Source organism: Oratosquilla oratoria, unplaced genomic scaffold (genome assembly GCF_046742065.1).
Source record: "Oratosquilla oratoria isolate Oo_2021 unplaced genomic scaffold, ASM4674206v1 SCAFFOLD177, whole genome shotgun sequence".
In the NCBI taxonomy this organism is placed as follows: domain Eukaryota; kingdom Metazoa; phylum Arthropoda; class Malacostraca; order Stomatopoda; family Squillidae; genus Oratosquilla; species Oratosquilla oratoria.
In genome coordinates, this window is record NW_027467530.1 from 10001 (window position 1) to 22015 (window position 12015).

Genomic DNA, 12015 nt, shown 5'->3' on the forward strand with positions numbered 1-12015 from the left:
CTCGGGTTGGGGGTTGGATACTTTTAAAAAGTTGATTAAACTCTGGCGACTCCCATTGAGGTATGAGAGTATATACAGATCACATAATACACAAACATATTTCCGACTTGAGACCATATGCAGATTACACGATAATACATCAACATAATTCGGACAGCACACGTAAAACTACGAAAGCATAGAAACGCACACAAAAACAACATAAACTGACGCTTTCATTCTATGAATCCAGCAAGTTTTATTTGCTAGAAAACAAAAAACATACAGGAATGTATGTTAGAACGAGCAGTTGCTAGGAAGCGTCATGTGGTCACACGTCTTCCCCACGGCTGAACTTTATCGTATTAGACAGAATAGAATGTGTGGGGAACGCCATCGTAGCGGACCGGAACACGGAAGGAAGAGGCTTCCTGGTCGTTATAAGAGCCCACTTGGTTTTCAGCCTATTTCATTCCATTTCCTCATTTCATGAATGCTCGACATTTGTGTGGTTCCCTTAACATTTTCTTCCGAAATCCTACCCCGCCAAAAAAAAAAAAAAAAAAAAAAAAAAAATAGTTAGATAATAATAAATGAATAAATAAAATGTTTATGAAGAAAAACCCTTTGCTTTATTACAGAGCTAGCAATCATGATTATCTTCTCCCAGGACGGAGTGTTTTTTTTTTTTTATATATATTCCTCTCATGATACAGAAATGTATCATTCTTGGAGTAATCTTCTCTGATACAATTCTTGTTAAATTGAATAGCCGCTAACGTTCTGACGATCTGTGTAGCTGATCGCTCAAAATTGCGGAAGACCTTTTTTTCCTCATTGTTCAATGTGGAACAGAAGTTTCCGATATTCATCTGGGAACCAGTGTCTGCAGATTTCGAGGTCTCTTACTTCTTCTTCAGCCGGGTGGTAATAGTGAATATTTTAATCATCTTTGACTATATGTTCACAAGCTGAAGAAGAGGTAAGAGACCTCGAAATCTGCAGATACTGGTTCCCAGATGAATATCGGAAACTTCTGCTCCACATTGAACAATGAGGAAAAAAAGGTCTTCCGCAATTTTGAGCGATCAGCTAGATCGTCAGAACGTCAGCGGCTATTCAATTTAACAAGAAATGTATCATTCGCAACAGCAGGCCATGCGCCCCCCACCCCCACCCTGAATTCTTGTCACAGGTACCTTGGGGGACGCCCCGTGGTCCCCCGTTTGAAAACCGCTGGGCGAGGAAATAAGACAATAAAAGTAAACGAAGTTTTGCAAGAGACCATAAGGCCAACACTAGGCAGTTCCAATACCGCTCTCCTAATTGATGAAGGTGCCACAGACGATTTGTTTTAATCCTGCATTACATGATGTTGCTCCTCTTGGTGAATGTACGAGATGTTTATAGTCAGAATGGAGAGTTGGAAGCGTCGTGTTTTAGCAAAAAAAAGTAACAGAGTAGTTGTCGATCTTTGGAATCTGGTTTAATGTCGAGAAGTCCCTATATCCGGGCATTCCAGCATGTCAATTGCAAATGTGAACACCAGGAAAAGGAAAAAAACATAGATAATTTACAAAGCTATCCTATCCTTATCTCAAGGAGGCAGATAAGGCTAGCGCATTTGGGTATGCATTGATAAGGTGCCCCAGATCTTGGTCAGAGCATACATGTGAGCATGAAGCCTTTATTAAAAGTACAACTTTTATCATTTGAAAAGAAAATCAGCTAACGAAACATTGTACATACATATACCAAAGGCTCTTTTCCCCCTTATAAGGGATAGCCAAAAGACAAAAGCATAGAAACCACTCCCACCCATTCCATCCCTATCACACTCCACCTTCCCTCTTATCTTGGGTCCTCCTGGACGACGGGTCATCCCTGCATCCCGTCCACTGCCTTGGGTCAGAAGCAGTGGACGGGAGATTGTAATTTTACTAAATATTTCATCTTCACATGGAGTCTAATCTGACCATTTTGTCGGTGATATCCTTTTTAAATCCTCCCAGATCTTGTTGGGAAAATGCCTATGCTCAGTCTATGTCATGGGGAAATTAGATTTTATCAAACTTTCGTCAAGTGTGATCAATTTGAAAGATTAGAAACTTCAATTACACTATTCTAGATTCAACTGATATCTTAACGTTTTTCCAGTTTTATGTTGTTCTAGTTTCAATTCATTTATTATACATTTTATCAGTACGTAACGAAAATATTATTTGATTTTTAGTGTTCCAAAAATTAAGATATTATCGTGGAAGGTACATATATATATATATATATATATATATATATATATATATATATATATATATATATATATATATATATGCTGTGATACTCTTTAGGCCTGGTTGGGAACCGAACTCAAGACCGCTGAATTATCAAGCCAGTTTGGTACTACTGCAACAGCAAGTTAATGTGTGTGTGTGTGTGTGTGTGTACGCTTGCTTGCGCGTTATGTCTGATTTTGGTATCAGATGTGCATTTGTTCAAGTGCTTTTTTTTACCAGAAAAATTACCAATATCTGAATTACTTTGTAACTATGAAATATAAATGAATTGCTCTACCAGTGAAAGATGAATAACAGTGTTATTTTATTTGTATGTTGGTTTCTGAATCAGCAGTGGAAGCAAAACGGTGGAGAGGATTAATGAGATTAGAAATAATCGGCTCGCGGGAATATGGACTGACATGAGAGACTGAGACCACAGGACAGGCAGCAGCCAATAGAAGATATCTAGGAAATTATTTCCGTCGCCTAGGAGTTAATGTAGGATAACAAAAGCTGTCGTAAAATGGTGAAGATAAAAGACGAGAAAGGAATGACCAGGGCTAGAATCTGTATACGGCAGAAAGTAAGCCAAAGGGTCGTTTCACACGTATCGACTTTTTGCCGTGCGCCGTCCACGACACGACGTCGTGTTCTTTAATAGTCATGGGTTTTGTGGACGCTTTCACACGTCATGACCACGTGTGAAAGCGTCCACAGACACCCATGATTACTTGAGAGCAGGACGTCGTGTCGTGGACGGCGCACGGCGAAAAGTCGATACGTGTGAAACGAGCTAAGAGTCAGGAGATACGGCGAGTGGGGGCTGCGGCGATCTGGAGCCACCAAAACTCGGCGTGCCCCGCTTGTTTTGTCTCAGGAAATTGTAACGTCTTCCTTTTCTGCAGCAACCATTGCGACTACGTAGGCCTTCGCCTCGTGAGTGTCGCGTGGTTAGAGACTTGTTCAGCTCATGACCTTCACGACTGAAGGCAGAGAATCAACCACATTGACCCCCTTTGACGTCAGTTTCCCCCTCCCCACTCCATCCTTGCCAATCCCCTTCCCATGTCCTCTGACAGCCTGATGTTACCCTGTATTTCCCCACAGTTCACATTCACCCAATAGACCTCCTCTTTTCCACCATTACGCCATTCTTCCCTATACCCATAATGCAACGTGCGTAGTCATCCTTAGTGATGCGTCCTGCCATCGTCATGATCTATAGCAGCGTTTCCCAACCTGAGGGAAGCTGGGAAGCGATGCTTACATACACTTTCCTTTATCCTTCTGATAATAAGATATTAGTCATTAGGGGGTTGCTGGACTGCTTAGGGAGTTCCCCTGGGGTCGGAGAAAAGGTTGGGAAACGCTGATCTATAGTGATACATCCTGCCAACGTCATCATACCCTTTCCCAATACCTTACCGATGAGCTGTCCTTCCAGCACGCGTTATCATCGTTAGTGATGCATCCTGCCAATGCTTATCACCCACCTTTCCCAGTACCTTACCAATAAGATGCCCTTCCTTCCCCCCTATTCGTGAAGGCTGGCTGGAGCCTCTGCTTGATCGCATCGGTCGACGTTCTTCGACGGTCGTGTGCCCTGTGATCGAAGTCATCGCCGACGACACCCTTAAACTTCAGCCCTCCAAGTCCAGAGACGTCCAAGTTGGAGGTTTCAACTGGGGCCTCACCGTACGCAGACCTTAATTACCTCCTTATTTTTTTTTTTATTTCCTTTATAATCCTGTCCTTTTCCTTTCCTTGTGAATCCTTCCTTCTGGACTGAAAGTATAGGACTGCCTGGTTTCTGATTTACGACTCTGTGTTTGTAGACACTTGTCCAGTTTTCGTGGGAAAACGTTATAAAGAGTAGTCTTTCCTCTGCACTCCATCACTTTCACAATCTAATCATATTTGAGGCTACATAGATTCAGCGTTTATATATATATATATATATATATATATATATATATATATATATATATATATATATATATGATATATACACGCTTAGATTGATTTTGGCTTTTACAACCGAGATTAAACCCGGATCTGAATTCACATTTGTGGCTGGTAAGACTGGCTCAGTAGTTCAGAAGCTTAGGTTCGATTCCGGTTGTAGCAGTTAGAATAATTAATATGACATCATTGTACAGGGTGATTTTTATGATATATATATATATATATATATATATATATATATATATATATATATAGATTGTGTGTGTGTTTGTATGTATGTGTATGTGTGCCGTCGTCGTTGTCATAGCTATTCTTCGAGGACAAAAATTATTGTCTTCGTTCTGTTGGTTAAAGTAACATTTGTGGACTCTCAAATGGTTGTGGGCCCACTCCTGGATTTAAAAGTTCTTAGAAATTCAAGATTGTAATTTCCAGATGGTTGTGGATTTTGGTGTTTTTTTATGTCATAATCTAAGTAGATTCTCTTTCGAAGACGTCAAAAAGTGTAGTCATAATGATGTTGGTTCTCATGGTCAAAGTCAACAATATGAAAGTGAAGTGACTTTCGAGGTACGAAAAGTAGTCCACGTTTTTTCCAGGGTTTTTCGTACCAAGTTGAATTCATACCACTAACCCATTTCTCTCAATTAATGACAGTTGTAGATAATATTTGTCTTCTTAGAGTTGACTTGAAGTTCCAAGTTTGTTGTATGTAGCGTTTAGGGCAGGCTCTGTCGCTGATGGTCTTCCAAGAGATCTGGAACGCACCGATCATCTGTGTATTGGAACTTGACGAGAAATTTAATAAATGTTCGTTTTGGGTTTGAAACGGGCAAGATTGTCGCAGTGAAGATGATGAACGAAAATGGAGCAATCATTCATTCCTCTTTTACACCTAATCCAATTTGGAATGGCTCACAGTTGCTGTTGTAGACCACTATTGAAGGAATCTGAAGAGAAGACTCACAATTTGATTAAACTTTTAGAACATCCCTTGAAACCAAATCACAGGCCATGATCATTTCATATACAAAGGTGAAATTTGTTCATGGCATTTAATTGTTGACGCGTTATGGAGATCATATTGATCATTCCAAGTAAAGGTCCGAAACCAGTTTATGTTTCCTGAAGGATCTTCTCAGTTAGTGACTCAGTCAGTTGTTCATGGTCTGGGTTAGGAGTCAAAAATCCACCATAGTTTCCTCAATCGGAAGTGCCTTCTCTCTCTCTCTCTCTCTCTCTCTCTCTCTCTCTCTCTCTCTCTCTCTCTCTCTCTCTCTCTCTCTCTCTCTCTCTCTCTCTCTCTCTCTCTCTCTCTCTCTCTCTCTCTCTCTCTCTCTCTCTCTCTCTTTCTTTCTTTCTTTCTCTCTCTCTCATTGTAGGTGATGGCGATTGGGTAACCATAGAGAACTACTAGTCTGTCTTCACTTTATCCTAATTTGGTGATATGTTGGTGTAGGTCATGGAGCAGGTTACTTCCAAATTTGTGTGTGCGTCTGCGGGTATATATATATATATATATATACAGTGTATGTATGTGTGTATTTGCTATCCTGTGGTACTTCAGCCTCCAGAGTCCGTATGCTGGGTTTTTTTTCGCTAGCACCGATGTGTTTTGCCATTGCATACTCTCATTTCAGTACAAATAATTTTCATAAACGAGTTTCTACTGCGTTTTGTAACGCAGTAGTGATATTATCTAGTGTCATGATAAATCTAATGGTTCTATCACGTTGTTTAAAATGCGTCTCAATGACTACTGTATACTCGAAATGGAATGTATGTAAATGTGGCCATAAAATGAAACGAGTTGGGTGATTTGAGAAAGCATGATTGATCACAATACGAATTGGACTTCCGAAATTCAATTTGTTTTTCGTTATTCTCTCTGAGCAGAAGATTGTTGCATGAAACGAGAATGTCATTGAAGGAGAACTTTTGAATCCGTCATCTTTTGTGACGAGTTCCATCATTTATGCACGACTGATTTTCTTCCGTCCCTCCTGGGAACCGATTCCTTTGTGCAAATCACAGAAGTGGTCTTTTAGGATGTGATACTTCAAAGTTGCATTAAACCAATTAAAGAAGCATGGTTTGTTTGCCGTGTCGATAAACTCCGTAAACGCGAGTGTGTGCTAGCACGCTTATTGCAGTGTTTTTTTGTTGCCACAAAATAAATTCTCCTCTTGATTTCGAACCCGCCGGACAATTACTCATCTCCGAGGTGGGAGTTTGTCCATCAATAACAGAACTTGCTTTGGCTTCCACCTCACGGTTCTATTCAGCGAAGTTTGAGTGAAGTGGATTCATGTTCAACGTGGACACATAGTCAGCCGAATAGAATCGGATACCGTCTTTGCCCATCTCCCCAAAGGATATCATGGGACTGATGAAATTTAACACATTAATAATTATAAGCATATTTATGTAATATATATATATATATATATATATATATATATATATATATATATATATATATATATATATATATAGAATGGTATGTGTGAATTTGTAGTTTTTATATCTATTAAGTACTATACTAATATGGGTATGATCTTTTTTCGTTTCTCCATTAAATTATTTTGATTATATCATTGTCCGTGCTTCTTGGTACTTTAGTTTTTGTGTTAGTTCGTTGTTATTCTTCCCGGTGTAGGATAATTTTTTTTTTTCCATAAATCTTCTTTTGATATTTGTTATCCAAATCCTGTGTGTGGTCTTTGAAAAATGACATTTTTCTGTATACATCCTTCATTTGAGGATGTACTGGGGTCATTCAATTTTCATGTTATATATATATATTTCTAGAGAAAAACTAGGAAATGTCCTCAAATTCCAAATGGAATGGATGCATGTACACAAAGTGTGGGATTTTTTTTCTCTCTTTGGAAAAATTGTCTTTATTTGACTTCTTCAGTGTTATCCATGACAAGGCTTTACTAATTACCTTTGTCGCCTGCAAATACCCGTTGATCCCTTATTGTATCAAATAAATAAACAGAAAATAGTCTTGGAGACATTGATGTCTTTATCCGGATGTTTTGAGGTCGAAAACCCGTTTTCTTTGTGGTCCATTTTCTAACCAACCGATCATCGCCTTCTGAGTCCTCATGTAGTTGCTCCCTGGGTCACGTGACCCAGGGAGCAATATTTTGGCCAAATCATTTTCGCTAGCAATTACTGTTCTTGCTATTGATTCATCGAACGTATTGTTGTTGTTGTTGTGCATTCGGATGCACCAACAGTTCCTTTGTACTGAGAGTTCCGACAACTCCGGATACGCCGCCATTTTGTGGCCATTTTTCGGAGCTGCCGCGACTCTGTGTAAAGGGACTCGACTGTCTAGACGCAATGCATGGTTCCTCAGCCCGAGAAGAGCAATTAGGCTTAGGAGGGCTTATGTGTTCTAGGTTGGCTGGATCCCCTACTAGATCGGATAGGCCGCAACTGGACTACTGTGGTCACTCCTGTGATCGACGTGATCAGTGATAGCAGCCTGGAATACGCTTATTCCGGATTTGTGGCAGTAGGCGGGTTTGACTGGAACCTTCAGGTAGCGAGCTCCTCCTGAACCTCGTACATCGATGTCTCCTTTTCTTTTTAAGTCCCATCGAGAATCAGCGCTTTTGAACTTTTACAAATTATATTTATTATTCATGTATATATGCACGAAGCTATAAGTGGACACCTCAATATTTTTTTTTCTTGCCTCAGAATCGCAATTAGCATAAAACTGCCTTGTAGAAAATGTTTTTTAGATTTATATTCCCTTAGTCTTCGTCTGTTCGTAAAACTTTAGTCCAGTAGTTCAGTTTAGTGTGTATATGTGTGTGCGTGTATATATATATATATATATATATATATATATATATATATATATATATATATATATATATATATATATATATATATATATATATATATATATATATATACATATACATACGTACAAGTTTAGGTGCCATGCATTCATTTTCTTTTTAATTTGATACTGGATTCGACTTTATTTCTTGTACCCGTGCAAGCCTTTCCCGTCGTCCCCTACCCCTCTGGAGTTGTATGCATGTTCCTGCATGCTCAGTAGGAATCTGGATGTCCATTATTTCTTTTCTTTGTGTCAAACTCGCCGTTTCAGTTCTTTGGCCTGCATCCAGGGCATGGCTGTCGTAGTGTAGGTTGGCGAAGGATGCTCAAGTACGACTTTGTTACCGATTGGCATTCGACACACTCAGGCGAAACTGTTTCCCAGTGAAAATTTGAAACGACGTGTGGATTATTTATTTCATGGGTAGTTTGAATATGTACTCTTGTCCTTTGCTTTCCGTTCCCACAATTTTTTTCGGCTTCTGTATGACGTAATATTATCAGTTTTCAGTAAAAAAAAAAAAAAAAAAAAAAAAAAAAAAAAAAAAAAAAAGATACCATGCCGCGAGAAGTTTTGGTTGCGTATATTTTTTTTTTTTTTTTTTTTTTTTTTTTGCCAGCCCCACAAACATTAGGGGGAAAATAATTATTATAATAATAAATAAAAATTAGAAATAAATATAAACAAAAGAATAGAAATAATAGTAATACCAATAACAAAAGTAAATTAAACTACCAGAACTCTGTAGCAACAGCTGTGCATCTCACCGGAACTCGAACTTCCAGTTGCCTTCAAAATGGAGGTCAATGTGGTCACGGCTTCAAGATGGTTAATCCAGTTGACTTTGAAAATAAACCAGAAGAGAGAAAACTCTTGTACTTCGACAATTTGACCTAATAGGCGATCTCCTCTTTCACCGAAGTGTACAGATCATAGGCATCGCCTCAAGGGTTTGACAAAAACAGAAATAATTGATAAGAATTGAAAGAGAATGTCCATTATCAATGGCATAAAATAAGAAATTTCTGTGCTCACAATCACACATAAAAGAAATTTTCGTGTTCTTATTATCATAAAAAAAAAATCGCCATAATCGTTTTCGCTGGGACAACAGACTTTTCTGTGTGTCGACTTCATCTTGGTGACGTAGCATTGCTTCAGTTCTAATGTAAGAATTCATACTTCGGTTGTTACTTGGTTAAGCAGCCAATTTATGTTCATGAATTTATTATGTGTTCGTCTCTATACATGCAGCTGTTCTCTTGTTCTCCAAAGTATTTCCGTTCCGATGTACAAGATATAAGTGTAAACTCATGCGCACATGAAATATATGTACATGGCATTAGCCATACATGTGCGTATACATGGGCGTTTTGCATACACACGATTTAGTGTGTATATATATATATATATATATATATATATATATATATAGTGTGTGTGTGTGTGTGTTTGTATATATGTATACTATTTATTATGATAAGCTTATGTTTATCTGTCGCCAAAGGTTTATCAGTGTCATTTGTTTATATCAGAAGTTTTGGTTTACTTGATATTTCGTTTACTTATTGATTCCTTTATTTATAGGGGGGAAATTCGAGTCGAGTTTACCGTTAGTTCTCTCAAATTATAGTCATGCTCTAACAATAGTATATGGATAAATTATTGTAAATCTAATTACGTAAATACTGTTATAAATTATTTGGGTAAATTGACCGTAAAAGACTTTGTTTTCTAATGTTTTGTGATCTCTTTGTTGGGTTTTGTCACTGTCAAGCACGTGTTTGGGCGAATCTCGCAAACTCGAACATCGCGGATGCTTTGGGATTTGCACTGCATTGGTTGTGTCGTATATTGCTCTTTGTATGTAAAGAAAAAAAAAAGAAATACTTTGTGTGAATTTCATGAAAAGTCTGCATTGCTTTGAAGTGTGTTTCGAGCTGGTTATCGCATGGTTTGTTATGCATGAAATTTTCTTTCTTCTTTTTTTCATCTCTGCACTGCTTTCTTGTGTACTTTCTTTCAGAGCACGTTAATCAGTAGAACAGCACAACATATGTGTCTGTACACTAGGTGTGAATTGTTTATCAAATGTGAAAAATCGGATAGAATGAATAGAATAATTGTAAAATAAAATGCTAATAAGAATCACGTGTGATTATAGATTTTGTGAAATATAAGTGTTATAACTCCGGGAGTTTCGGCCATTGCTCGGGTTAATCTTCTCCGTGTGCCCACAGTTCAATTGGCACGCCATTCCGGCGCGGGAGCGCGCACGCCACAACCACTCTGCAGAACCCGTGTACTCTCCTACCATGGCCGGAGGTCTCTTCTCCATAGACAGGGACTTCTTCTACCGGTTAGGAGCCTACGATCCCGGGTTTGACATCTGGGGAGGAGAGAATTTAGAGCTTTCCTTTAAGGTAAGAAACGAAACCCATGACGTGTTCGAGAACAGATGATGATGTGTCACTTGAAGGAGAGGACTGAATAGATTATACCCATGTCTGCGTTTATACATCAGTATGCAATATTGACATGTAAAAGTAGTAGGTGATTTGGTATTAATCCTCGAATGATAAAAGCACATGGAACCCAGTCATGCATAAGTATATTTTATTTCTGTCTAAGATGTTTTGGGAAGTTCCTCAGCTTATGTTAAAAATGCTCCATACTCCCTAGAATGTAACACAGGACCTTGTGCCCTCCGATATTTACAAATCGCGTTGAAAGGTAGACTCACTGGAATTGGCTTATTTGTGTTCCTTTAAAAGTGCTCAGTGGCAATAGCCCCCTTTAATACACGACCATCATTTCACTTAACTACAAATTTCTCTTCTCATCCCACACAAGCGGTTGGTCTGTCCTAGGTAGTCCATAGCTCATAGTCCAATTTTGTTACAGATATGGATGTGCGGCGGAACGCTAGAGATCGTCCCTTGTTCTCACGTGGGGCACATCTTCAGGAAACGGTCGCCTTACAAGTGGCGTCAGGGCGTCAATGTTCTCAAGAGGAACTCGATACGTCTCGCCAGGGTGTGGCTCGACGACTACAGCAAATACTACTTCCAGCGCATTGGATATGATCTGGTAATGATCTATGAAGTTTGTGTATATCAGTGGATAATCTGGTTAAAATAGTAAAGTTTATACAACATAAAAACTTACAGATTAGCAAATGTAATCTAATATACTCGAATATCATAATGTAACATGATCTAATACAGCTTGGCCAAATGTAGCACAATGTATCCTAATCTAAACTAACTGCACCTGAGCACATGCACAGCTGAGCAGTTAATTTGATACTAATAATTATCCCTCCAAATGCTAGATATAGTAAAGTATACAAATTTCATGACATTTCAAAAAGTATTTTAAGAGTTACCTACAAAACATATGGTGTATAAACCAGGTTCCCTCTAATATAACTTGCATTTTAAGTCCATTTTCAGAGGCTTGTGATTTTAACTGACTGTTAAATAAAGTTTATTTTTGACAAACCATGTCACCTTAGAATTAAAATACCAACCTGATATGAAATGGGCACTGCAGAGTCTGGGGTACTGAGTTGGCTCCCAGCCTTCCCTCTTCACAGTTGCAATCCATCTCTCTCTTCTCTCAGTCTCAGCAGGGAAATGATAAAATGAAATGTGTGGACACCTCTCCTGTCTGTTTTTTGCAGCCAACAGCTACACAAAAGATTCCCATTTTTCTGATAAACTCGGAACTCTATCCATATGTTTGTAACCCATGCTAAATGTCCAATATGGCTGACCCCAGAGTGGGCACAGGAACTGTGAAGTCACATGAAACCCCTCAGTAGTATTGGGGGGGGGGGGTGTCCACAGGAATTTGTGTGTGTGTGTGTAGGACAAAGTCAAAGAAATTTTATATAGTGGGTTAATGGTGTAGGAGTATATC

At 38.7% G+C, this 12015-nt stretch overlaps 1 protein-coding gene across 4 annotated transcripts in view; it reads left to right on the top strand.

Annotated features, from left to right (window-relative positions):
- LOC143022792 (putative polypeptide N-acetylgalactosaminyltransferase 9) overlaps positions 1-12015 on the top strand; it is a 45919-nt gene that overhangs the window by 5371 nt on the left and 28533 nt on the right. For 2 of the 4 annotated variants that reach the window (XM_076181161.1, XM_076181158.1), the window contains exons 2-3: positions 10332-10514; positions 10996-11181. In XM_076181161.1, the coding sequence (XP_076037276.1) occupies positions 10332-10514; positions 10996-11181 (369 nt within the window). Of the gene's footprint in view, positions 1-3819; positions 3954-6856; positions 7780-10331; positions 10515-10995; positions 11182-12015 lie in introns of those variants that run through there. The other 2 variants (XM_076181159.1, XM_076181160.1) reach the window with 2 other exon arrangements.